The sequence below is a fragment of the Lissotriton helveticus genome, chromosome 2_1 (assembly GCF_964261635.1).
Source record: "Lissotriton helveticus chromosome 2_1, aLisHel1.1, whole genome shotgun sequence".
In the NCBI taxonomy this organism is placed as follows: Eukaryota; Metazoa; Chordata; class Amphibia; order Caudata; family Salamandridae; genus Lissotriton; species Lissotriton helveticus.
In genome coordinates this window covers 71,226,120-71,253,651 of record NC_136059.1, presented here as the reverse complement: position 1 = coordinate 71,253,651, position 27,532 = coordinate 71,226,120, and the positions used below count along the sequence as shown (strand labels likewise).

The 27,532-nt window shown below is 50.2% G+C and overlaps 1 protein-coding gene across 1 annotated transcript in view; it reads left to right on the top strand.

The window, feature by feature from the left end:
- Positions 1-27,532, top strand: part of CCT7 (chaperonin containing TCP1 subunit 7) — a 127,212-nt gene that overhangs the window by 89,303 nt on the left and 10,377 nt on the right. Inside the window, exons 10-11 of the mRNA XM_078674481.1 lie at positions 3,206-3,338; positions 7,823-8,029. Coding sequence (XP_078530607.1) covers positions 3,206-3,338; positions 7,823-8,029 — 340 coding nt within the window. The remainder of the gene's footprint in view (positions 1-3,205; positions 3,339-7,822; positions 8,030-27,532) is intronic.

The window sequence follows — 27,532 nt, the reverse complement described above, 5'->3', positions numbered from 1 at the left end:
CTGCAGGCTCCTGGCATTCGCTGGAAGGCTTTTGGTATATGCTGTGGACAGTTTATCTGAACGAGTAAACATGGCAGAAGATTGTAACAATTGCATCATTGTGCTAGCTTGTTCCTGGCCTGGGCCATGATGGTTGCGTGTGGCCACGATCCTTTTAAAAAAGTGTATTTACCAATCAAAAATAGTAAATGAAAAACGTGTGGACATGAAGTAGAACTTTTATTTTTAAAGCAGATGGGCCAGTAACAAATGCACAACAGGGGCAGGAAAAAAAAACGCGGCCGCGAAATGAAAGCCTTTGATGCAGCAAGGGGCGGAGCGGATACCTTTGAAGAGCTGCTGGAGGCAATGTGCACGCGCTTTTTACGTCAGTGCGCTTGCGCATTGAGCTTGCTTTTCACGGGCACTGCATGGAATCGCCCGGTGGTTAAGCTCTGGATAAGCCCCTATATTCTCGCAAGCTCAATGCGCAAGCGCATTGACAGGCGAGACCTAAAAAGGAGAGAGAGAGAGCAGAACGAATGCACATCCTGCCATAGTCATTGATATTAAGTATGCTCCCAGGCAATTAAGAATGAGACATCCCCCTGTGAAATTTCAAGATTACGTTCTTACTTTTGAAAAAAAAACAAGGGGGGGAGAAGTACCATTAATTCCTTACATGCCGGCTTTGGAACTAGGGAACCAGGTTCGAGTCTCGGCGTTGGCTTGACCTAGTGCCTAAATGAGTGAGAACTTGTGTAATACAACTGTGCTCACATAGAAGCAATCCAATTACTTTGTGTCAAGTTCGCGATGTATAAAACTGCAACAAAAAAAAGCCTTCAACTTAAATTTTCTTCTGAAGAATTGAATCATAAACTTTACATGAACCAGAACCTGGTATTTATCAGATAATATGCACATAAAGTTCATCCGTTATCAAGGAGAAAATAAGATATATTGGAATCAGAAAAATATCAAAGAAAATGTCTGAATAATGTATGGCAGGAGTGGAAAGGTTTAAGTACTGAACCCAGGTTTTTGCCCAGCAGTGTAAAATATGTACTAAAGCATATAAAATTAACAGAAAATATTCTTTACTGAAACAAAGAAAACTGGCTCCAATAGTACCTTTATGAAAAATAAAAAGGATGTGCCGATAGACCCATGGGAGTGTCCTGAGCGGTAGGGGTATAATTTTGCTACAAGATCCCTGCTTTCTGCACTAGGAATTATATAACAATGTATGGGATTCGGTTATGGGGGTTAACCATTGTCCTAGGTCAGTAAGTGTTACCCATCAACAAATAAGTATACCATAATTCTGGATTCAACCCTTTTTAGGTCTCGCCTAGCGAATTCTGTGGCTTTCGTTCGCGAAGGGAGACCGGAGATGTGCACGCGTATTGACCGGAGATGTGCACGCGTATTGACGGGAGCTGTGCACGCGTATTGACGGGAGCTGTGCACGCGTATTGACGGGAGCTGTGCACGCGTATTGACGGGAGCTGTGCACGCGTATTGACGGGAGATGTGCACGCGTACGGACGGGAGATGTGCACGCGTACGGACGGGAGATGTGCACTCCGTACGCGTGCACATCTTCTGTCCCCAGAGGCTGGCAGCGCGCGCATCGTGCACTTTGTTTCCCTCCCCCCGTCTGCTCCACAGGGCCATCTTGTTTAACAAGTGGTCGGTTTGAAGGATACCTCTACAAAGACAAAAGACTTAACACAAAGAGGCTAATATAATGGAAAACGGGGGCCTATAGGGGATAAATGCAAAATGGCAAAACCTTTTATTCCAGAGCACCGCAGCCAAGCACGGGCTCCTGTGATTTCTCAGCATGCTTTGCTTGACTTGGTACCAAACGATGGGACAATTACTGGGCAGGGTCAGAAGTTCATGGGATGACTGGCAGATAACACATTATTTCCGTTCGGTAAAAAATAAAGATGTGTTTGGCGGGGGCCTTGATTTGTGGTGGTGGAGATCTTAATAAAATGGCGGGCATGACTAGGCTACTCTGTTTTAGAAACATGGCGGCCCCTTTATTTACTTGAGCAGGCGCTTGAAAAGCCACTGATTATGATTGGTCTCCGTCACCGAGGCCTGACCAACCCACAACACTACAGCTTGGTGGTCCTGTCCACAGTACCCACCTCCCAAAGCCGCCCCAGAGTGGTAAGTGGCACTTTACAAAAACCCATGAGAAATAAATAAGCAAGCCGCCAAAGTATAAAACATTTGTGGCTCTATTTAGAGTTTCGTGGAGCTGCCAAAAAGTGCCAAAGCTTTCTGTATTTAGAGTGCCCCAGACATCAATCCACTTCAAATACAGAGGATGGGGCATCCACCCCTTTTTGGCATTTGCATGTTGTAGGTAAAGCCCTCAGTGTCCGTACTGATAAAGCTATGCAATGTTGTGAACTGGAATGCAATCCCTTTTTCAGCATTATTTAAATAATAGATTTCATATTAAGATCTAAAAAATCTCTTTGCTAATAACTACTCCATGAATGCTTGCTAGTAAGCAGTATCATTGAGCTTACCATGAAAGATGTGACAGTGCTTAATTTGAGCCGGTGGTTTCTGGTGCTCAGCACCACACTTAATTTACATAACCTGCACTTGTGACCGCTGCCACATGATGGCACTTTTTTGCAATTTAAAGATGAGCAGAAAAGCAGTTGTTTGTTAATTCAATATACATTAAAAACGACTAATACCTGCCACCCCAGCCATTGTTAGTATTTTGGATACTTCAAACAGTCTGAATTGTCACACTTGTAGCAGTGTGATGGTTCGTAGTTGTGTAAGTACAGTGGCAATGTATGGTGAAAACTGTGGTGGCATTCTTACGAAGGCCCCAGCACTCATTTGCAAATTAAGCACTGAGATAGCCTCACATTCAACCTCCTGCCACATTCTCAGGTAGCAGCATCTGACTGGGGGGAGTCCTCAAGTGTATAAAGCATTTGCAATGCAATAGGTCTCGCAGTTGTTAATTAGAGCCATTGGCATTGTAAATGGCAATGCCATTTATTTTTGTGTTGGTTTTTAAAACGCAACTAAAATGCATTGTGAATTACAATGCCAATAGGTTAAACTCTCGCAAATGCGAGACCTATTGTATTGCAAATGCTTGTTCTGAACTCTTGATGCAAATAGCATTCTTACTGTTGAATTCTGTATTACTAAGTTTAACCACATCTTTTGATAGGTATAACATCTTTAAAGGATGTCCAAAAGCAAAGACCTGCACTATAATATTGAGAGGCGGTGCAGAGCAGTTCATGGAAGAAACCGAGAGATCGTTGCATGATGCCATCATGATCGTCAGGCGAGCAATCAAGGTATGGAACAACCCCAGATGGTATTGAATTTTTTGTAGAGGCATTGATTCCTTGTGGTCAGTCTATTAAACTAGTACTTTAAAGTTGGAAGATCTGACCATTTTGCAAACAGTTTTCATTGTAATGTAATTTCCCTATGATCTCTGAAGGCTTCTCTGTTCCGGTCACCTCCGCTCTAGGTTATAGGTTTGCTTTCCTTTTTATTGTGGTTATTAAAGATATTGCTGAAATCTGGGACCAACCTTTTTATTGTTGTGATAGGAAAATGGCTGAAACTCTAGCCTACATATCAAATTCCTGTAATTGTGGTCGAATTTAATTTTTTCTTTAATCGGTTGCGTGCGTTGGACGGCCCCCGGCTGTCTGACGTCACAGTGGGCATTTGCGGAGGATGGCCGGGGACCATCCGAAACACACCCACTCCATAAATCACCTGCAGCGCAGCGGAATTCGCGCCGTGGTCATCGGGTTAAACTCTGCTCTGTGTATGTGCATATATGTATATTGTATCTGTCTCAAAGGTTAAAGTAACGTTATGGTAAGCTGAACTGTTCAGCAACAACATAACATTTTAAATGCTAAAAATCACTCCCCTTTGATTGGATGGCTTGTATCCTTCCACTGCTTACACTCATACTTTTTCTTTCACCACTCCATTATAGTGACTGTTTCCTAGCTCTCTCCTTCATGTCTTGTCGAGTGCTGCTCTCTGATCTGCTTCTGTGTCTCTCTCGCGCTCTCTCTTCGCGCTAGAGAGAGAGAGAGCGAGCGCGAGCGCTCTCTCTCTCGCGCTCTCTCGCGCTCTCTCTCTCTCTCGTGCTCTCTCGCGCTCTCTCTCGCGCGCTCTCTCTCTCTCGCGCGCGCTCTCACTCTCTCTTTCTCTCTTTCTCTCTTTCTCTCTCTCGCGCTCTCTTGCGCGCCCTCGCGCTCTCTCTTGCGCGCCCTCGCGCTATCTCTTGCGCGCCCTCGCGCTCTCTCTTGCGCGCTCTCTTGCGGGCCCTCGCGCTCTCTTGCGGGCCCTCGCGCTCTCTCTTGCGGGCCCTCGCGCGCTCTCTTGCGCGCCCTCGCGCTCTCTCTTGCGGGCTCTCGCGCTCTCTCTTGCGGGCTCTCGCGCTCTCTCTTGCGGGCTCTCGCGCTCTCTCTTGCGGGCTCTCGCGCTCTCTCTTGCGGGCTCTCGCGCTCTCTCTTGCGGCTCTCGCGCTCTCTCTTGCGCGCTCTCGCGCTCTCTCTTGCGCGCTCTCGCGCTCTCTCTTGCGCGCTCTCGCGCTCTCTCTTGCGCGCTCTCGCGCGCGCTCTCTCTCTCTTGCGCGCTCTCGTGCTCTCTCTTGCGCGCTCTCGTGCTCTCTCGCGCTCTCTCTTGCGCGCTCTCGCGCTCTCTCTTGCGCGCTCTCGCGCTCTCTCTTGCGTGCTCTCTCTTGCGCGCTCTCGCGCTCTCTCTTGCGCGCTCGCGCGCTCTCTCTTGCGCGCTCGCGCGCTCTCTCTCGCTCACTCTCTCGCTCACTCTCTCGCTCACTCTCTCGCTCACTCTCTCGCTCACTCTCTCGCTCGCTCACTCTCTCGCTCTCTCTCTCGCTCGCTCACTCTCTCGCTCGCTCTCTCGCTCGCTCACTCTCTCGCGCCCTCTCTCTCGCGCCCTCTCTCTCGCGCCCTCTCTCTCGCCCTCTCTCTCTCTCGCCCTCTCTCTCTCTCGCCCTCTCTCTCTCTCGCCCTCTCTCTCTCTCGCCCTCTCTCTCTCTCGCCCTCTCTCTCTCTCGCCCTCTCTCTCTCGCCCTCTCTCTCTCTCGCCCTCTCTCTCTCTCGCCCTCTCTCTCCCTCTCTCTCTCTCGCCCTCTCTCTCTCTCGCCCTCTCTCTCTCTCGCCCTCTCTCTCTCTCGCCCTCTCTCTCTCTCGCCCTCTCTCTCTCTCGCCCTCTCTCTCGCTCGCCCTCTCTCTCGCTCGCCCTCTCTCTCGCTCGCCCTCTCTCTCGCTCGCCCTCTCTCTCGCTCGCCCTCTCTCTCGCTCGCCCTCTCTCTCGCTCGCCCTCTCTCTCGCTCGCCCTCTCTCTCGCTCGCCCTCTCTCTCGCTCGCCCTCTCTCTCGCTCGCCCTCTCTCTCGCTCGCCCTCTCTCTCGCTCGCCCTCTCTCTCGCTCGCCCTCTCTCTCGCTCGCCCTCTCTCTCTCGCTCGCCCTCTCTCTCTCGCTCGCCCTCTCTCTCTCGCTCGCCCTCTCTCTCTCGCCCTCTCTCTCTCGCTCGCCCTCTCTCTCTCGCTCGCCCTCTCTCTCTCGCTCGCCCTCTCTCGCTCGCCCTCTCTCTCTCGCCCTCTCTCTCTCTCTCGCCCTCTCTCTCTCTCGCCCTCTCTCTCTCGCTCGCCCTCTCTCTCTCGCTCGCCCTCTCTCTCTCGCTCGCCCTCTCTCTCTCGCTCGCCCTCTCTCTCTCGCTCGCCCTCTCTCTCTCGCTCGCCCTCTCTCTCTCGCTCGCCCTCTCTCTCTCGCTCGCCCTCTCTCGCTCGCTCGCCCTCTCTCGCTCGCCCTCTCTCTCGCTCGCCCTCTCTCTCGCTCGCCCTCTCTCTCGCTCGCCCTCTCTCTCGCTCGCCCTCTCTCTCGCTCGCCCTCTCTCTCGCTCGCCCTCTCTCTCGCTCGCCCTCTCTCTCGCTCGCCCTCTCTCTCGCTCGCCCTCTCTCTCGCTCGCCCTCTCTCTCGCTCGCCCTCTCTCTCGCTCGCCCTCTCTCTCGCTCGCCCTCTCTCTCGCTCGCCCTCTCTCTCGCTCGCCCTCTCTCTCGCTCGCCCTCTCTCTCGCCCTCGCCCTCTCTCTCGCTCGCCCTCTCTCTCGCTCGCCCTCTCGCTCGCCCTCTCGCTCGCCCTCTCGCTCGCCCTCTCTCTCGCCCTCGCCCTCTCTCTCGCCCTCGCCCTCTCTCTCGCCCTCGCCCTCTCTCTCTCTCGCCCTCGCCCTCTCTCTCTCTCGCCCTCGCCCTCTCTCTCGCCCTCGCCCTCTCTCTCGCCCTCGCCCTCTCTCTCTCTCGCCCTCGCCCTCTCTCTCGCCCTCGCCCTCTCTCTCGCCCTCGCCCTCTCTCTCGCCCTCTCTCGCCCTAGCCCTCTCTCGCCCTCTCTCGCCCTCGCCCTCTCTCTCGCCCTCGCCCTCTCTCTCGCCCTCGCCCTCTCTCTCGCCCGCCCTCTCTCTCGCCCGCCCTCTCTCTCGCCCTCGCCCTCTCTCTCGCCCTCTCTCTCGCCCTCGCCCTCTCTCTCGCCCTCGCCCTCTCTCCCTCGCCCTCTCTCTCGCGCCCTCGCCCTCTCTCTCGCGCCCTCGCCCTCTCTCTCGCGCCCTCGCCCTCTCTCTCGCGCCCTCGCCCTCTCTCTCGCGCCCTCGCCCTCTCTCTCGCGCCCTCGCCCTCTCTCTCGCGCCCTCGCCCTCTCTCTCGCGCCCTCGCCCTCTCTCTCGCGCCCTCGCCCTCTCTCTCGCGCCCTCGCCCTCTCTCTCGCGCCCTCGCGCTCTCTCTTGCGCGCTCTCTTGCGCGCCCTTGCGCGCCCTCTCTTGCGCGCCCTCGCGCTCTCTTGCGCGCCCTCGCGCCCTCTCTTGCGCGCCCTCGCGCCCTCTCTTGCGCGCCCTCGCGCCCTCTCTTGCGCGCCCTCGCGCTCCCTCTTGCGCTCCCTCTTGCGCGCTCTCTTGCACGCCCTCGCGCTCTCTTGCACGCCCTCGCGCTCTCTTGCGCGCCCTCGCGCCCTCTCTTGCGCGCCCTCGCGCTCCCTCTTGCGCGCTCTCGCGCACGCTCTCGCGCTTTCTCTCTCGCGCTTTCTCTCTCGCGCTTTCTCTCTCGCGCTTTCTCTCTCGCGCTTTCTCTCTCGCGCTTTCTCTCTCGCGCTTTCTCTCTCGCGCTTTCTCTCTCGCGCTTTCTCTCTCGCGCTTTCTCTCTCGCGCTTTCTCTCTCGCGCTTTCTCTCTCGCGCTTTCTCTCTCGCGCTTTCTCTCTCGCGCTTTCTCTCTCGCGCTTTCTCTCTCGCGCTTTCTCTCTCGCGCTTTCTCTCTCGCGCTTTCTCTCTCGCGCTTTCTCTCTCGCGCTTTCTCTCTCGCGCTCGCTCTCTCGCGCTCGCTCTCTCTCGCTATCTCTCTTGCGCTCGCTCTCTCATATATAAACATATAAATATATATCTGGCTGCTGCTGAGTGCTCCGATACATTTCACACACTTCTATATTTTTTTTTTTTATGAACTGATCTAAGTGGTATCCAGCGTCTGACTGGTCAGTGGGAAAAAAATTATAATTGCATCCCCTTTTTTCTGTAGGCGAATGCCGACGCGTGTACATTCTTATAGAATGACCTAATGGAAAAGAGCAGCTGGATCTTGACACTGTTTTTTGCTTTCTTATTTGTTGATGCTGTGCAGCATTACCACAGCATTGGCAAACCCAATAGAACCAAATAGTGAGACCTAGATACTTTGCCAATGCTTGTTTACTTTAGGTTGCTAGATGTAAAATTCTGTATGTAAATAACTTCAACTTTGTTTCAGAATGATTCAGTTGTTGCTGGTGGAGGAGCTATAGAGATGGAGCTATCCAAGTATCTTCGTGACTTCTCCAGAACCATCCCAGGCAAGCAGCAGCTTCTCATTGGAGCATATGCCAAGGCGCTTGAGATAATTCCTCGACAACTATGTGACAATGCAGGGTTCGATGCTACCAATATTCTGAACAAGCTGAGAGCCAAGCATGCACAGGTGAATTACAGACCGAGGACTTTCTGATGTTCAATTTCTTTTGGTATATGTATGTAGTATTTTATTAGCTTGAATCTAGCCGAAAGGCCACAGAGCGTTGTACAGCATAAAGGTCAACGAGCATTTGGAGAGGTAGCAGGTTTGTAAACTGTTTCCATAATGGATATGGTTATTTTGTTCCAGGTCCTAGCTGCATAGATGCAAATAGTCTGCCCTGTGTTTTTAGGTCGAAGCCTACCAGACAATACAGCGGTCTAGTTTGCGAACGACGCTTGGGAACATTCAGAAAGCTTTTAGTCTGCTTCTTACTATTGGCTTTTTGGCTTGTAACTCCTTGCTTTCTATTTGCTAGATTTTTGTTTTAGGCTGTCAAGCTTGAGTTTTTCCCTTTCCTTGCTCAAACCCGGTTTACAGTATCCTTCCGAGTGCTCCATTTCTGTAAACGGGCCTTTAAATCTTGTTATTATCTTGTCACATTTGCTGTGCATTCAAAGAGAAAGGTCAAATGTCAGGCTCAGTCTTTCGAGGGATCTTGGTGTTAACTTTTCTTTCTCTGACTTCAAAATGAGAGGATTTATGTGACAATCAGGGTGGCTTCTGGGGCCAATTCTGAAGTGTGGTGGAAACAAATATTTTAATACCATCAAAACAAATCTGTACACTAGGTGACGACTGTAGGAATCTGGCTGAGAACACTAAATACTTTCCTGTGGTAGTGTGGGGGAGCAGTTAAGGCCTATTAGAGGGTAGTGCTAAGCATTTGTTGTACTCCCAGAGATAATTAATGAGGCACGCACTCCAGAATAAATCCAAAACCAATGTAGAAAAAGATTTTGTGGATACCAAGTACTGTTTTAAATATGAAATTTCACGGGTAAGTTAACAGTTCACTTAAATGCCTCATTATGCAGCAATGCTTCCTATGGGGGTAAAGGCATATGTTGCATACAGTTAATTACGGTCAGTTTCTGGGGTGTCTCCTTCGGGATTGAAGGGGGGGAGGGGAGTGGTGGACAAGGTCCAAAGTACCACCAGCAGTTCCTCATTACCTGCTCTGAGGCTTCTGGGTGCAGAGGTGCTAGTCAGGTTGGTAGCTGTGCGCTCTACACCGGTGGAAAGAGGGGGGGGGGCACCTAGGAACAGATTGTAGAGGGGTCTTGGGGATTAATTTTTGAGTTCTCAACGGGGGGCTTGGTTCACAAGGATCCTGTGGCCAAGGGGGCACAATCGGTTTGTCACCTGGGCTGGAGTGCTCGGTGCAGAGTGGAAAGGTTGGCTGGGTTCTGTGCGTCTTAGGGACTTGCAGTTGTCAGTCTCGCAGGTTGAGGGTACAAAATCAGGACAGCTGGACCCTTCTGGATTTGAGTCTCTGCAGTTCTAACGTCCCTCGACGGCTGCTCAATCTCTGTGCAGTGGGAATCCGGATTGGACTCTCACAGGCTCTGTTTTTGCTGCAAGGGGACTTGTACCTCTGGTACTGATGCTGGGGGGGCTCTGGTCGATTCTGGGGGGGATCGGGTCGATGCTGGGGGGATCTGGTCGGTCCTGGTATCATCTTACTTGGTAGGTGGACAGATCTGACCTTTAGGATCACAGGTTCCTCTTCCTGAGTGGCTACTGTGTTAGGGTGGCCGGGGAGTGGCAACTTGGAGAATTGGACTTTGCGTTTTCGGTGCCTGTAGGGGAGTAGCTCCTCTACTCCAAGGGAGCTTGCTGGCAATTTGCGAAGAACCAGTGTTTTCCCTGGGTTCTTGAAAGCTGTTCAGCTGCAGGACAAGTCACTGATCACGATTGTCGAGACTGGTGCAGGCAGGCAGGGTTTGGCACCAAAAGTCCACAGCAGGCCTTCAGTTCTTGCGGCTCTTCTTTGTCTTCTTCTGGTCCGTTAATTCAGAGTTCCTGGTGTCCGAGTTGCCACCTAAATACTAAATTTAGGGATATTAAGGGGAGTGACAGGTAGTAGCAATTGGTTACTAACCTTTAGGGTGTCACCCTCTATATGACCACATCCTCTGGAAAGTGGGCATAACCCTGACCCAGAAAGCCTAAGTCCACCAAAACTAAGATGTTGTAATTCTAAAATTCATGTTCAAACCAGGAAGCCCACCTTAGGGGTGGAACTAGCCTGAGAGGGACCACGCCACCTGACTAGCTAATGTTTCCTGCCTGGGCACGGGGTGGCATTTCCCCTTCTGGGGAAGCCTTGGGTCGCATATCAAAGGTGGCAGAGGCCTTTGACGAGTCCTGCCTTGATATGCTGATCATTTGGTCACCCTCCTGCTTGGCAAAGGTGGCAAAACCTCAGGGCGGAGCAGGTATTGTTCCTGCCCTCTACGAAACTGCAGGTGGTGTGGTGATCAGAAACCGGCCTGTGGTGTAGACCAGTCAGCCAGAACACTATAGTCGGTAGGTTTTAGGGGCCCTCTGGGTGCATGTTTTAATAAATACTTCACTGGAATTAGGGTGGGTTTCTTAATACGAGATGTTTGATACCAAACATCTTTAGATTCAGTAAAGCCATCATGTAGCTGGGGGAACTCGTACACATGTTCTGAAAATGGCTTCCCTGTTCACTTGTAATATCTAAGAATTCACTTGGACATCACAGGGGCATGTCTGCTCATGCAGTTATGTCCACACATAGTTTAGAGCGCCCTGCCTTGGAGCGTAAGGCCTGCTCTAGGAGTGATTTGTCTATACTGCATGCAGTGTCTGCAGGCATGGCACACAGTGCGCCATGTTGTCTTCACTTTTCCCTGCACCATGGCCCGGTTGCATGTTGGTGCTGAGAGTCCCTTTGAGTTGCACAATACATGCTGCAGCCCTTGGGGACCATTTGAGTCTCCTTGCCTAGGGGTACCATTTACAAGGGACTTACAGGGTGTGCTAAAGGTGTTGCCAGTTGGGGGAACAATTGTATAGTTTTAGGGATAGAGAGCTGGCACTGGGAGACTGGATAGCAGGAACCCAGTGCACTTCATTCAAAATCGCTTCAGATGCCAAGCAAAAAGTAGGTATGACCATGTCAAAAATGGGCACATCCCTACAGTGACCTTTCCATATATAGTTTGCGCACTGTATATTTTATCAGTAAAACTTCAAGTCTGTGCAAGTGCAACGTTCATTTCAGTTTAAGATGTCTGTAATAGCAGAGGCTACCAACCATGCATACTCCACTCTACTCTGCCCCACTCAATGCCACTGTACTGTACACTTCACACTACAACACTCTACTGTGTCACTGCATTCTTCTTTGCACCATTTCACTCTGCTCCACTTAAGTCTACGTCTCTACTTTGCATCTCTCTACGCCAATGCACTGTACCCCAATCTAATCTACTATACACCACTGCACTCTATGCCACTCCACACCAATTTACTCAATAGTCTACTCTGTACCATTCCACTGTACACCAGTGCACTCTATGCCATCCTCTCTACGCCACTCTAATCTACATTGCACTCTTCTGTGCACTACTCCACTCACTACCACTTCACTCTGCTTTGAAACAGGGTGGGGGGGGGGTTTGGGGTGGTGGTGGTGGGGGAGTGGGGGTTATGGGGGTAGGGGGGGTGGATACTGGTGATGGCTGGGAGAGAGTGGTTCGCCTTGACTCTTTGGGATCTGTGGTGGAGGAAGGACGAGAACCATTGCAACACCAGAACAGAAAGGCCCATTCTATGTTTGAAAATTAATAGGAGGTGATTGACAGTGTCAAACGCAGAGGAAAGGTCAAGGAGGATTAGGAGGCAAGATTCATTTTGGTCAAGCATTTTTTAAATGCCATCCATAACATGAGAGAGAGCCGATCCGGTGCTGTGCCCACTCCGAAAGCCAGATTGATGTTGGTACAGGAGATGGAAATTCTCGATGTGAGCACCGAGTTGAGATTGGACTAATTTTTCTAGGAGTTTGACTAGAGTGGGGATGTTAGAGGTAGGGCAGAAGTTATTTGATAGAGACTACTAGCCGCAGATTCCTTAACGTAGAATTATCCCCAGGCGTGAAACTGGATCTGGAAAATCATTCTTTCCCAGCATCTCTTCGCGCCGGGATGCGGCACCGCATGACTCCGCCCTGACGTCGTCCGCGGGCATGTCAGCGAGGTCACATTAGCCCCACCCCCGCGCCAACTTCAGTTTTTTTTCCTTTTCCGCATGCAACGCATATCCGGTTTGTGCTCTGGGCCTGTTTGGGCCTTTCCCTTCGCTATTGCGTAGTGACTTGTGGGAACAGTGTGCGGCTTTAAAACGTGCTCCCCTTGTGGGCGCCTGATGTCGGTGACTGACTCTCAGCTCATTTGCATGTGGTGTTTGGGGGAAGATCACGACTCCACTGACTGCGAGGCATGCCAACGGTTGAAGCCGAAGTCGCGGCGGGAACGCGGGATGAAACTTCTCTCGGCTCGCATGTCCAGGTTGACTTCGTCACCTCGATCAGCTTCTATGGAAGGTTTTCGAAGCAGCAGTCATCGTCGTCGCCCTCATCCCTCTCCTGTGCCACAAGCTTATCCTGTCTAGGGTCGAGGTGACGGCGCCGGCAGCTGCTGGCCCTGGCGGTACCACAGGGGTCAGCGGACCCCTCTCGTGGGTCGAGGCTGGCGGGGGTCTCCCTGTTATTCCCCGGGTCCCTCTCGTCCCTCCGCGCAGGCGGTTGCATCGCCGGAGGTCGAGTCAGTCTTGGCGCCGCCACAGGGGTCGGCGGGCCCCCCTCGCCCACTAATGGGTCGAGGCTGGCGGTGGCTCCTTCCCACTCCCCGGGTGCCCCTCGTCCCTCCATGCAGGTGGCTGCCTCGTTGGAGGTCGAGCCGTCACCGTCCCTTAGCTGCCTCTGCTCCGTCCCCACCCCGGTGCTGTGTGATGTGGCGTAGGCCTGTCCGGCGTCTCCGGTGACGTTGGACGACGACGCCCTGCTCAAAGTTGCGGATTCTACAGCACCGGACAGGCGGCAGGTCGTGGATTCATCTTCTGACGTCCCCTCTTCCCCAGAGTTTGGGCGCTTGCGTTGCCGTCCTCGCTGTAGACGGGCTGCCGCGCGTGGCTCCCCGATTTCCTCCCTGCCCTCACTATTGTCTCCACCATTGCGAGAGGCCCATTGGCTGGATTCTGGGGGGCGCAATATGTTCGCCTCGACCAGTGTGGCTCTGCAGGCCCTTAACAGCTTGTGTGTTGGCTAGGGCCACCTCTTGCTTGTGGGACTCGGCGGAGTCCCTTGGATCTGCAGCTTCTCAGGAGGGTGCTGGTGTTGACTAGCGGCACCACGCGTTGGATGGCCGGGAGCTGGCGGCGTTTATTCTTCGCTCTGCTCCGCACATCTCGGAGGTGCTTGGTCGTGCGATGGTGTCTTCGGTTGCGCTTCACCGCCATGCTTGGCTTCTGGACAGTGTGTTCCCGGAAGAATGTTCGGGAACGACTGGTGGAACTTCCCGTTCGAGGCATTTGAGCTGCAGCTCCTACATTTTGCAATAGATCGCCACCTGGTGTTGGGCTCGGATGATTGCAGGTTGTTGTCTTCTTGGAAGAAGTCTTTTGTAGTCACGAGATAGGTGACTCCTCCCTTGGACAATACTGCGCATGGTCATCGACTCCATCCTCAGATTGTTTTTTTCCGCCACTGGGTTGGAATGAAAGTTTTCAGCTCCTGCTTTTTTCGAAGCGAGAAACTTCAAACAAACTTCTTTCGACATCGAATAGACTTTCGACATCACCAGCTACATTCCGGTGCGTCGACGCGGGCCGTTGGGCCCATCGGTGCCGTGCGGCCTACGCCTCATGGAAAGAACTCCATTCAAAAGATGTATGTCGAGCAAAATTCCCTCATAGCGACCATCACGAGGTTTGTAACCTCTGTCTCTCGCCAGAACACGACGAGTCGACCTGCACAGCCTGTGCCTCCTTCCGATCGAAAAAGACCATTCGGAATTGGAGGGCCCGTCGACACGAAATGAGGAGACCAGCACCGGAGGCCATCTTTGAAGAGGAGATCGTCGAAGAAGACGTCTCAGAGGACGAATATCCAATTGAAGATATCTCCGAGGACGAGCCTCCACTCGGCGCAGAGGAGGACTCACCTGATCTCCAGATAATATCGGGAGCAGAGGATTCGGACGATTCGATCCCATCTCGACAACCCGTGAGTACATCTGCCCCTGCACGACAGATAGTACCCAAACAGAAGGCAACGGTCAGCACTCCGCCCATGGGGCCCAGTCGAGACCGACGTTTACCCTCTAACGCCCCGCCTTCGGGCCCGGCTCCGAGGAAAGAGAATACACCTTCCGGTGCCTCGGCACCAAAGAAACACCATGTGCCAGTTACACCTCCTCTATTGGCACCAAAACATCCTTCGACACCAAGGACTCGTCGGCACCGAAGATAAAACACCCTTCGACGCCCAAAGACAAGGACACTCCGGCACCCGTACCATTGGTGCCGAAGCCGAAACCTGTACCAAACCCGAAAGCTTCGACTCCGAAACCTTCCGGTTCAAAAAACAAAGAGAGGGAGCCAGTTTCCGGCGCCACAGGAACAGCCAAACCTGTCTCCATGCCGAAACCTCTAGTATCGGTACCGAAGACCCCAGAAAAGGCTAAACAACCTTCGGCACCGAAAACATTGCCAAAAGACTCAACTACTCCTCATAAGGCAAAAAGCACTAAACAACCTCTATCGGCTCCGAAAAAATCGACGCCGAAGAAGAATATAGAAGAGGAAGAACTGTTTAGATCAGATCCTAGACAGAAAAAGGTCCATATTAATCCAAAAACAGGACATGTGGAAGCAATCCCTCATAAGAAAAGACCAGCCGACACACCACTTACACCTGTGGTTCCTGCCAAAAAGGACTGTGCAACTTCTCCAATGCACCCTTCCTCTCCTTCACCTTCTTCCTCTCCTATTACTCCACATGTGGAACCTATAACTTCTCCTATTCACTCTCCTGCATCATCACACCACACTGATGAGGAGTAGGATTTGGGTGGGGGGGGATTATGTTCCAGAGACACATACATACCCTTTAGATGAGGATGGTAACACAGAATACCCTAAGGATGATGATGCATATAATTTTGCACCAAATAATGCACATCCCTGATCCTCGGTACTACCCAACAAAACCTTCCCCTACAGAGGACAGTATGGGTTTTAATCATTTATTGAACAGAGCTTCACTTTACCATGGGGTTCCTATGCACTCTGATGCCATTGAGGAGGACTTCTTGTTAGACACTTTCGAACAGTCACAAAGGTCTACCCAAATATTACCAATGATCAAAGGAGTCATTAAACATGCTCCAGAGATTTTTAAAGATCCAGTAGGGTGTTAAATCCTAGAATAGAGAAAAAGTATAGGCCAGCGCCAGCTGATCCAGTATACATTAAGGGTCATCTACCATTAGACTCCTTAGTGGTGTCAAATGCACGCAAAAGGGCTAATTCTCAGACTTCTGGGGACACCGCCTGACAAAGAGTCCAAAATTATTGATGCGTCAGGGAAACTAATTGCTGCGCAAGCAACAAACATATGGCGCATAGCAAACACACAGGCTTTACTATCACGCTACAACAGGGCTCATTACGATCAGCTAGAAAAGTTAATGGAACACCTACCAGATCAACACAAGGATCTGGCAGCAGAACTTTTACAAAAAGGCAAATTAATTTCAAATGCCTCAATTAAATGTGCACTAGATGTAGCTGACACAGCATCCAGAGCAGTGAACACTAGTGTTATTCTCAGGCGTTACGCATTTCGGGTTTTAAACCAGAGGTACAAACTACCATCCTAAACCAGCCCTTTAATCAGAACGAATTGTTCGGGCCGGAGGTAGATAATACATTAGAAAAGATGAAGAAGCACACAGACACCGCTAAGTCTATGGGGGCATTACAATCCCCCCAAACTAGAGGTTCTTTTCGTCGCTCCTCTTATAGAGGAGGCTCCAAGCAAACCGGAGCATGTTCATCTTTTAAAACACACACGCAAACCTCCTCTAATAGAGGATATTTTAGAGGAGGATACAGAGGCAATAACAATAAGGGAAGAGGTAGAGGTAGTAACAACAACCGTTCCTCTTCCACTCCAAAACAGTGACTGCCCTCTGCCTCCCCTACAGCATTCCACTCCTGTGGGGGGCAGACTTTCACAGTTCCTACCTGTCTGGAACTCCATCACAACCGACAGGTGGGTAAGACAAATTATCCAACATGGCTACTGCCTAGAACTCACAGCAACACCCCCAAACATACCACCCAGGCAGCGTCCAATGTCTGCAGAGCACATAACTCTGCTTCAACAGGAAGTTTTAGCACTTCTACAAAAAGATGCTATTCAAGTAGTTCCATTAGAAGAACAAGGAACAGGAATCTACTCCCTGTATTTCCTAATTCCAAAGAAGGATGGGACCTTAAGACCAATTCTCGACCTCAGGCCCCTCAACCACTACATACAATCAGATCATTTTCACATGATCACTTTACAACAGGTACTCCCATTACTACAACAGGGAGATTTTCTGTCCACACTAGACCTAAAGGACGCTTACTTTCACATTCCAATACATCCTGCGCACAGGAAGTATTGAAGGTTTGTCATACAAGGACAACACTATCAGTTCAAAGTCCTTCCATTCGGGGTTACAACAGCACCACAATTATTTACAAAGTGCTTAGCAGTAGTGGCAGCACATCTCAGAAGACAACAAATACATGTCTTCCCCTACTTAGACGACTGGCTCATAAAAGCAAGATCGTACAACCAGTGTGCACAACACACAAAACAATTCAAACACTGCATAACTTAGGGTTTAAGATAAACTACACCAAGTCGCACCTAGAGCCTTCGCACGTTCATCAATATCTAGGAGCTACTATAAACACATCGGTAGCTCTAGCATATCCCAGTCAAGCCAGGATTCAAAGTATTCAGAACTTAGTCTCCCTTTTTCAATGCCAGCACTCTCTCCAAGCCAGAGTGTTCATGAAACTGATAGGCATGATGGCGTCTTGCATCTTCATAGTTCCCCACGCAAGACTGCAAATGCGCCCACTACAAGAATGTCTAGCACAACAGTGGAATCCGGCTCAAGGTCAGCTCACAGACCTGGTGTTTGTAGACAGCCGTACATATCGCTCTCTAAAATTTGACAAAGGGACGGTCGTTCCTAGATCCAGTTCCACAGATAGTGCTCACGACAGATGCACCCCTCACAGGATGGGGAGCCCATCTCCTGCATTATACCACACAAGGTCAATGGAACAATCAACAAACAGTTCCACATCAACCATTTGGAGTTGCTAGCAATTTTCCTAGCACTCAAAACTTTTCAAGTACAAATACAAAACAAAGCTGTACTAGTCCGGACGGACAATATGACAGCCATGTATTATATACAAAAACAGGGGGGGGGGACACTCTCTGCAACTGTCCCAACTTGCACAGAACATTTGGAGATGGGCCATTCCTCAAAACATACATCTGACAGTAGAACACCTTCCAGGGATCCACAACCATATAGCAGATCTGTTAAGTCGCCAATTACAACAGATTCACGAATGGGAGTTGCACCCACAAGTACTTCAACCATTCTTCCAAATGTGGGGGCACCCACAAATAGACCTGTTTGCCACCCACGAGAACTCAAAATGCCCAACCTTCGCCGCCAGGTTTCCACACCCACGGTCGGAGGGGAATGCAATATGGATGAACTGGTCATGCAGATTTGCGTACGCTTTTCCGCCTCTCCCACTCATTCCACTAGTAGTACGCAAGCTCAGACAACAGTCCCTCAAACTAATACTAGTGGCCCCCACATGGGCACGTCAGCCGTGGTTCACCACGCTACTAGATCTCTCATTGGTTCCACATCAGAAATTACGGCTCACGCCATCCCTGTTAACACAGAACCATGGAGAAATAAGACACCCAGAACCAAGCCAACTGAACTTGCCGATCTGGCTCCTGAAGTCCTACAGTTTGGTTACTTAAACTTACCAACAGACTGTATGAATATAATTAAAGAAGCTAGAAGACCCACTACCAGAGCATGCTATGCTGCTAAGTGGAAACGATTTGCAATATAATGTAACAACAATCACATTGATCCTTTGGATGTTTCCATCCAAAATATTATTTTCTACCTTCTACATTTACAAAGGTCCAATTTGGCTTACTCTTCCATACTTCTGAATCTGGCAGCTATTGCAGCGTATTTACAGAATAGACAGCATCTATCTCTATTTAGAGTACCTGCAATAAAAGCATTTATGGAAGGATTAAAAAGAATAATCCCACCCAGGTTACCACCTGCTCCAGTATGGAACCTAAATGTAGTCCTTACAAGACTCATGGGACCCCCTTTTTAGCCGTTACATAAATGTGAACTGCAATTCCTAACATGAAAAACTGCTTTCCTCGTTGCCATTACCTCTCTCAGAAGAGTTGGTGAAATCCAAGCATTCACAATAGAAGAACCATTTTTTCAAATACATCCTAACAAAGTGGTTCTTAGACCCAATCCAAAATTCCTGCCAAAAGTGATTACTCCTTTTCACCTAAACCAGTCAGTTACCAGTGTTTTTTCAAAAAACAGACTGTTTCAGAAAGAGCTTTTCACACCTTAGATGTTAGAAGAGCTCTACTATATTACACAGACAGGACTAAATCCTTCAGAAAGACAAAACCACTATTTGTATCTTTCTCTCCCCCACACAAAGGCAATCCCATCTCTAAAGGAGGTATTGCTAGATGGATTGTAAAGTGTATTCAAATATGCTATCACAAGGCTAAACGTACACTAACAGTTCCTCCTAGAGCACACTCCACTCGCAAACTAGTAGCCTCTATGGCTTTCTTAGGAAACATACCATTAGAGGACATATGCAAGGCAGCCACATGATCTACAATACACACCTTCACTAAACACTATTGTGTTGATGTGCAAGCCAAGCAGCAAGCTGCAGTAGGCCAAGCTGTTCTTAAAACACTATTTCAGTATGCTGCAACGAATACAAGCGACCACCGCTAAGGGAGACACTGCTGCACAATCATTGCAAAATGTAGGATCTGCAGCTCATATGCCTCGAACGGAAAATGCTACTTACCAGTATGCATCTGTTCTTGGCATGTAGAGCTGCAGAATCGTACATGCCCTCCCGCCTCCCCGGGACTTGTATCCGTTCCAGTACTCATCTTACTTAGATGCACACGCATGGACATCCTTTCTCTTTTACTTCTACTAACTCAATCATTTCCCATCATGGCGAAAAACAATCTGAGGATGGAGTCGATGACCATGCGCAGTATTGTCCAAGGGAGGAGTCTCCTATCTCGTGACTACAAAAGACTTCTTCCAAGAAGACGACAACCTGCAATCATCCGAGCCCAACACCAGGTGGCGATCTATTGCAAAATGTAGGATTCTGCAGCTCTACATGCCAAGAACAGATGCATACTGGTAAGTAGCATCTTCCTTCGATGGCACTCTTGTTCCATGCGCCGGCGGACTCTGCCATCCGGAGGTTCTTGGCAGGGCTTCCTCCTGTTCCCCCTCCTTCTCCTCCCCCCTCGGTGATCTGTAGGTTGATCTGGTTCTTGGGAGCTGTTCTTTTGTTGGGGCTGGTCGCCCCAGTTGTGTGATCTGTGTGGTTTATGTGCCTACGAATCTTCTTTTATTGGGACTGTGGCTCTGTTGGCTGCTGGTAGGCCCTTTTTAGGTCTCGCCTGTCGATGCGCATGCGCATCGAGCTTGCGAGACTATGGGGGCTTAACCACTCTTTACCTAACTTGCAAGGAATCGTGGCGATTCCTTGCAGTGCCCGTGACTTTTAAGCTAAATGCGCATGCGCTTAAAAGCGCGTGCACATGCCCCCAGCCGCCTGCCTGCCCCTGCTGCTTTCACACCCTCTCGCCGTCTGTTCCCCCTGCTGCGTCATCAAAGGCTTTCACGGCCGGCCGTGATTTCAGTTTCACTGCCGGCCGGCCGTGTAAAGTGCACTTCAAACGCCGCTCTCCCCGCTCCGCCCCCTCCCCTGCCCGCCGTGTCGCATTTCTCCTCCTCCCTCCCCTTCTCTGCCTTCCCTCCTTCTTGTATTTTCCCTCTGCTCTTTCCTTTATTCTTTTTCTCTTTCCTTTCAGATTCCGTTTCTTTCCTTCCCTAGTTTGTTTCTTTTTTCCTGTTCCATTTTAAACCTATTTAACAATTCTTCCCTTACTCATCGTTTGTTCGATCCATGTGACTTTGCCGACTTACACCTCCCCTCCCTACTTTCTGCCCTGGCCCCTCCCCCTCTCCTTGAGGTGAGCTTGGCATCACCCTCGCTCATAGCCTCGAATCCATCGCCCTGCTTCCAGTATGCACACCCCGAGCACGTCCTTCGAAACACATTTCCATTCTATCCATTCCTATGCATCATTCATTTATCACGCAGACACCTCTCTGATCCGTTTCAAAGCCAAACTGCAACTTTCTTGAATTTCAGTTCTAAATGATTTTGTAACGCAGGGCTGCATACCTAAACTGAATCTGTAGTTCTACAGAATTATGTCGTGCACACTAATTATCTTATTTAGATGAACATTTCTTTTAATACATTCTTTTAACTGCCAAATATCATGGGGATTTCACAGAAGAATACAACACAGTATGTTTTGCAGCATGTCCAAGTGCAAAGCAAAGATGCACTGTCGTCATGCCCCCCTAATCCGAAATTGCATTAATAACTTACTTTAGCACATTAAAAAAAAAGGCACCACCACCGCATCCACCACCACATCCACCACACCCACATCCACCGCATCCACCACCACCACATCCACCACCACCACATCCACCACCACATCCAACACATCCACCACCACTTCCACCACCACTTCCACCACCACCGCATGCACCTCCACCACCGCATCCACCACCACCGCATCCACCACCACCGCATCCACCACCACCACATCCACCACCACCACATCCACCACCACCACCGCATCCACCACCCCCACATCCACCCCCACATCCACCACCACATCCACCACCTCATCCACCACCTCATCCACCACCTCATCCACCACCGCATCCACCACACCCACCATCACTTCCACCACCACATCCACCACCACATCCACCACCACATCCACCACCACATCCACCACCACATCCACCACCACATCCACCACCACATCCACCACCACATCCACCACCATCACCACCACATCCACCATCACCACCACCACATCCACCACCACCACCATATCCCCTAGATCCACCACCACCACATCTATATGTGTGTGTGTGTGTGTGTGTGTGTGTAGGTGCAAATGCAATGTTCTTGAATTTTCGTCACAATAAAATACACTGAACATAATCTTCACAAAAGTTATTTACAAACGTTTAAGCTATTGCCATTATAAATTACAATACATTTTATTTCAGTATTTATTATTTACAAAATTAAAAGCCATTGTTATTTGTAATATCAATACATCTAAGTCACGTAAATAAAACACACATTGCATTACAAATGATATAGGTGTCACAATTTTTCGAAAGTTAAAACTATTGACATTGTAACTGACAAAGCTATTAATTTTGCTATTTTCACAACCAACGCCACTCACTCACCCACGCAACGCTACTCACCCACGCAACGCTACTCACCCACGCAACGCCACTCACCCACGCAACGCCACTCACCCACGCAACGCCACTCACCCACGCAACGCCACTCACCCACGCAACGCCACTCACCCACGCAACGCCACTCACCCACGCAACGCCACTCACCCACGCAACGCCACTCACCCACGCAACGCCACTCACCCACGCAACGCCACTCACCCACGCAACGCCACTCACCCACGCAACGCCACTCACCCACGCAACGCCACTCACCCACGCAACGCCACTCACCCACGCAACGCCACTCACCCACGCAACGCCACTCACCCACGCAACGCCACTCACCCACGCAACGCCACTCACCCACGCAACGCCACTCACCCACGCAACGCCACTCACCCACGCAACGCCACTCACCCACGCAACGCCACTCACCCACGCAACGCCACTCACCCACGCAACGCCACTCACCCACGCAACGCCACTCACCCACGCAACGCCACTCACCCACGCAACGCCACTCACCCACGCAACGCCACTCACCCACGCAACGCCACTCACCCACGCAACGCCACTCACCCACGCAACGCCACTCACCCACGCAACGCCACTCACCCACGCAACGCCACTCACCCACGCAACGCCACTCACCCACGCAACGCCACTCACCCACGCAACGCCACTCACCCACGCAACGCCACTCACCCACGCAACGCCACTCACCCACGCAACGCCACTCACCCACGCAACGCCACTCACCCACGCAACGCCACTCACCCACGCAACGCCACTCACCCACGCAACGCCACTCACCCACGCAACGCCACTCACCCACGCAACGCCACTCACCCACGCAACGCCACTCACCCACGCAACGCCACTCACCCACGCAACGCCACTCACCCACGCAACGCCACTCACCCACGCAACGCCACTCACCCACGCAACGCCACTCACCCACGCAACGCCACTCACCCACGCAACGCCACTCACCCACGCAACGCCACTCACCCACGCAACGCCACTCAACCACGCAACGCCACTCAACCACGCAACGCCACTCATCCATTTGCAAAACGAAAAATGTAAAACTCTTCTATTGCGAGACCTATTGCATTTTCAATGCTTGTTTTGCTGTGTGGTTTTGTTTGGATTATCTGCACCAGGTTGTCCATGAGATTAGGCCTTCTGATGTTTGCTCTTGGCTGCTTGACAAGCCTTCTGCTGGGCTTTTTTCCCGCAGTTCTTTTTGTAGTCCTCTGCTGCGGAAGTTTCTTCCTTAGAGGGTTCCCATGTCTTGGGACCAATTTACCCCAGGTGGGGTAGCGGTAGCTGTTATTTAGCTTGTTCTGTGCTTGGGAGTTTTGGTCGTCCTTTGGTCTCTGCTCTCCCTGGCGTTTAAGTATGTTGCAAGTGCAGTTCCCTTCTAGGGGGTCGATATGCCTTTGATGGCACCCTGGGGTACCCTTTTTCCCGGGCCACTGCGCTGTTAGCCTGGTCTGCCCTGCTGTCTGTGGCTCCGGTTCCACGTCTTTGTGTGTAGTGTGTGCGGACCCCTTCCTGAGGTGTGTCCGGGGCCTTCTTCGCCTTCTGGCCCTCTGTCTTGGGGGGCTGAGATGGATTTCTGTTCCTCTCTTCTTCAGGCGCACCCTGACCGGTCTTCCTGGGTGTCCCCGGGCTGCTCTAGCTGCTGCCGCCTACTTTATTGCTGTGGGCGGTGTTCTGTCTGGTCTATTGACTACCTGTGGTAGGATCAGCTGCCTTCTTCGAGGCATGTGTTCCTGGTGAGGGGCAACTTGCCTTCTTTCTGCCTCGTCTCCTTGACACCTCTGGGTAGATCTTCTTCCTCTTTCTTGCCTTGGCCCTGGATGGAGGTTGTTGTCTGATGTGCTTCGGCCTCTTCTTGCCTCTTTCCTCTGCGGAGTATGAACGGGCTTCTTCTCCCTTTCTTTTTTCCACATCCCCTTTGGGATTGGTGGTGTTCTGACTGTAGAGGTGCTCCTCGCCCTGTCCGTCGTCCTCGTCCCCTATGGGACCCTCTGTTGTGTCCAGGCTGGTGGGGTCCTCTCGCAGACCCTCCTCCCCGTGGGTATGGCTAGGGTATCTATTCTACGTTAAGGAGTCTACGGCTAGTGGTCTCTATCAGATGTAGAAGTTACTTACCTTCGGTAACGATGTATCTGGTAGAGACGATTCTAGCCACAGATTCCTTCACGACCCACCCTTCCTCCCCGTTCTGCGAGGGCCTTTAGCTTGCTCTCCCGCACTCGCCTGCCTCTGGGTACCTAGTCTTCTGCGAGTGCCCTCTTTCACTCCTCCCTAGCGGGATGCTTGTTGGTGGGTTTGCATTCATTCCTCCTTTCTAGTACTTAACTGATGGGTTCATGGGTGATCCTGCGCCCCCAGCCCCACCTCCGCTCTGGTGCTTCCGGTGGGGGGCCTTACCCTCTTTCCCCTACCTTTTTCTTTGTTTGGAGTTTGACTCATGGGCAGTTCTCTGAGTTGGGGGTCTCTTGGCTGGTCCTCAGCCTTGGCTTCTTTCAGGGTGGTGACTCTCCATAGTGGTATTGTCTTAGGGTGAATTGTCGTTGCTCTTCTGTCTTTCACTCTAATGGACTGTGGTTGCAGGCTTCTTCGTCATCTGCAGTTTTTCATATGCTTTTCCTGTCTCCGGGGAGTCTGTTGTATAGTTGGCGGGGTTGTTTTGCAGTGGCTGTGACTGCTCTTCCCTTCTATGACTTTTGGTGCCATGGTGCCTGGCATGTTCCCGAATGGACTCTTCCCCTCCATTCGTTTCTTTCCTTTTTTGTTTGTCTGCTGTTTCGCACACTGTTCCCATATTCTCACAGTTTTTGTTTGTGATGGCTCCGCGTTGTGGCGCAGAAATGTTCTCTGAAGAAAACTGATGTCTGCGTGCCGGGGTGGGGCTTATGTGACCTAGCTGATGTCACGCATGCATACGACATCAGGGCGGAGTCACGCGGTGCCGCCCCCTGGCACGTAGAGATGCTGGGAAAAGAAAGATTTTCCGGATCCAGTCTCACGCCTGGGGATAATTCTACATTACGGAATCTGCGGCTAGAATCGTCTCTACCAGATACATCGTTACTGAAGGTAAGTAACTTGTATGTTAAGGCCAGCACTATCTGCGTTAGGTTTTTTTAATATAGGTGATACCGGAGTTGCTTTTAGGCACTCTGGGATCGTGCCTTGTGACAGAGCCGTTGACAATCTTTGTCCAGATGGGTGTGACGACATCCTTGATTTCTTTGAAGATGGAAGGTGGCAACGGTTTGCTGAAGTGGTTAGATGGCTTGATATTCTGAAGAATCTTGTTAATACCTCTTTCACTGAGGGGAGTAAAGGTGCCCCATGAGGCATTGTTCTTGGTGATCAGGCTAATTGGTTTGATCTTCTCTAAGAGGGCGGGGGGAGGGGAGGGGGGCGCAGACCCATAGGTTAGCAATGGAGCCATCCTGGAATCAAGTTCAATATTGATGAGTCTTGATTTCTCAGTAAAGAAAGCAGCCAGGTCGTCGCATGAAGGTGGGCTGACTCCAGAGTCGGAGAGGTTTAGTGCTTCCACATATTGCTGCTTAACCAGTTCAAAAAGTTTATTGGGGCAATTAGCGGCTTGATTAAGTTGGGATCTGAAGTAGTCGGCCTTAGCGCTCTTGATTGGTTTGTTATAGGAGCTCCTTACCGATCTAAGGATTTTTAGCTGATCCGAGGATGGTTTGGATCTCCAGGATCGTTCAATTGCCCTAAGGTTGCGGCGTTCCGAGTTTAAGTTGCCGTTGAACCACTGTTTGTATATTTTTGTTGAGCCATTTTTTTGTTGGAGTGGAGCAATGGAATCCCTGATGCTGGAGATAGTAGAGTTGTAGAAGTCAGTGAGTACATGAACCGCGGACATGTCGACTTGGGAGGAAAGGGCATATTTACAGTGGGTTACTAGTTTTGCTGTTTTGCTATATCTGAGGTCCCTTTTCCAAATCTTTGATTTCGTTGGTTGAGCCTTCCTCAGAGACACCTCCATGTTAATATAAAAGAAGATGCTGTGATGGTCAGACCAATCGCATGGGGTAATGGTGTCCAGTGTGATGGTGTCCTTTGGTGGTGATGAGGTCCAGAATTTCTCCTTTATTATGAGTTGGCCAGTCACAATGTTGAATCAACTCGTGATCAATTAAGAATGGTTTGAGGCATGTTACAGTTTGGACATTGGGTTAGACCAGTGATGGTTGAAATCACCAAGGAAGATTTGGGACATAACGGAATCTACATTGCCAGAGATGATTTCCATTAATTGTGCGATGAAGGGGCCGTTGTCCCCCGGGGGTGATAAAATGTGTAGTGTGCTCACCGGAAGGTTGTTACTTGAGATGTTGAGACAAAGGTATTCGCAGGAGGATGGCGTAGAGGACTTCGAGTGGGAGAAGAGTGTGTTCCAATGTATACAAGCTAGGCCACCGCCCAGCTTCATAGCTCGGTCTAGACTAATTATGTCATGGGTAATAGGTCTAGGATAGGAGTGGAAGAGGGATTGAGCCAAGTTTCAATGAGGATGATGTCTATCTCATTGTGTTGGATGAGGTCGAAGATTTCAGAGTGTTTACTGGCTGACCTGCAGTTGAGTAGTACGCATTTAAGTTGTACCGGTGTATGGGGGGGGGGGGAGAGTGTATGATGATCACTCTCATGAGGTTGTCATTATTTATGACTCTAAGGTTGTGAGGAGGTTCTCTGTTAGGGTTAGCGTGAATGGCTTGAATTTGCCCCGGAGGAATCTTGTTGGTGTCTAGAATAAGTGAGTAAGAGTTGAGTGGGTCATCGATATCATTGGACGCAAGATAGGCCTTCGATCTTTTGGGGCGGGAGTGTGCGTTAAAGGGTACGGTTGTAGAGATAAAGAGGGGGTAAAGCAGGCCAAGGGGAGCTCTATTCCTAGTGGGATCTCAGGGCAAATTCGCAAAAGAGGAGGGAGCTGATCAAGGGGAGATGTTAAATTGAAAGGGCTTTCAAATCATGAAGTTCGACGGTGAGAATGTGCAACTGGATATATATATATATATATATATATATATATATATATATATATATATATATATATGTATATATGTATATATGTATATATGTATATATGTATATGTATATATATGTATATGTATATATATGTATATATATATATATATGTATATGTATATATATATGTATGTATATGTATATATATATATATATGTATATATATGTATATGTATATATATGTATATGTATATATATATATATATGTATATATATATATCTCCTACTGGCGGTCGCCAGTAGGTATATATAGTTAGGATTTTTTCTCTATGGGATTTTTGAAAATTCTATGTCTAATAACTTTGGCGTTTGTGGACGGAATTGGCTGAAATTTTCAGGAAAATGGCACATTTTGTTTCTGAGCAGCCCTTGAAAATTTGGGGGGGGTTCGTCAAGGGGGGGCCGAGAAAAAAGGGGGGTCCCAAAACGTGTTTTTAACATTGAGTTTTCCATAGGGCGGTTGGCCTCACTTTTAGCCCGAACGGCTGAATGGATTTGCACGAAACTTGGCAAAATTGTAGGGACTGGTAGCCCGATGTGCCTTTTGTAGGTCTCAATATATGTGCTCCAGTGGATTTTGAGAAATTAACGTTTAAAAAAAGATATATATCTGTAACAGCGGACCTGGCAGCGTCCCAGGACGCGTACTTTACGCGCAACGGAGCTTTGTGAAGCGAAGCTGATTGGTTCTCCGGCGTCTGTCAACATTCCAAAAAGTCCGTAGCGGCCGCCATCTTGTCTCTCGGTAGGATCGAGAGACAAGAGGAGGTCAAAACAAAGGGGGAAATAACTATAAGGGGGCATA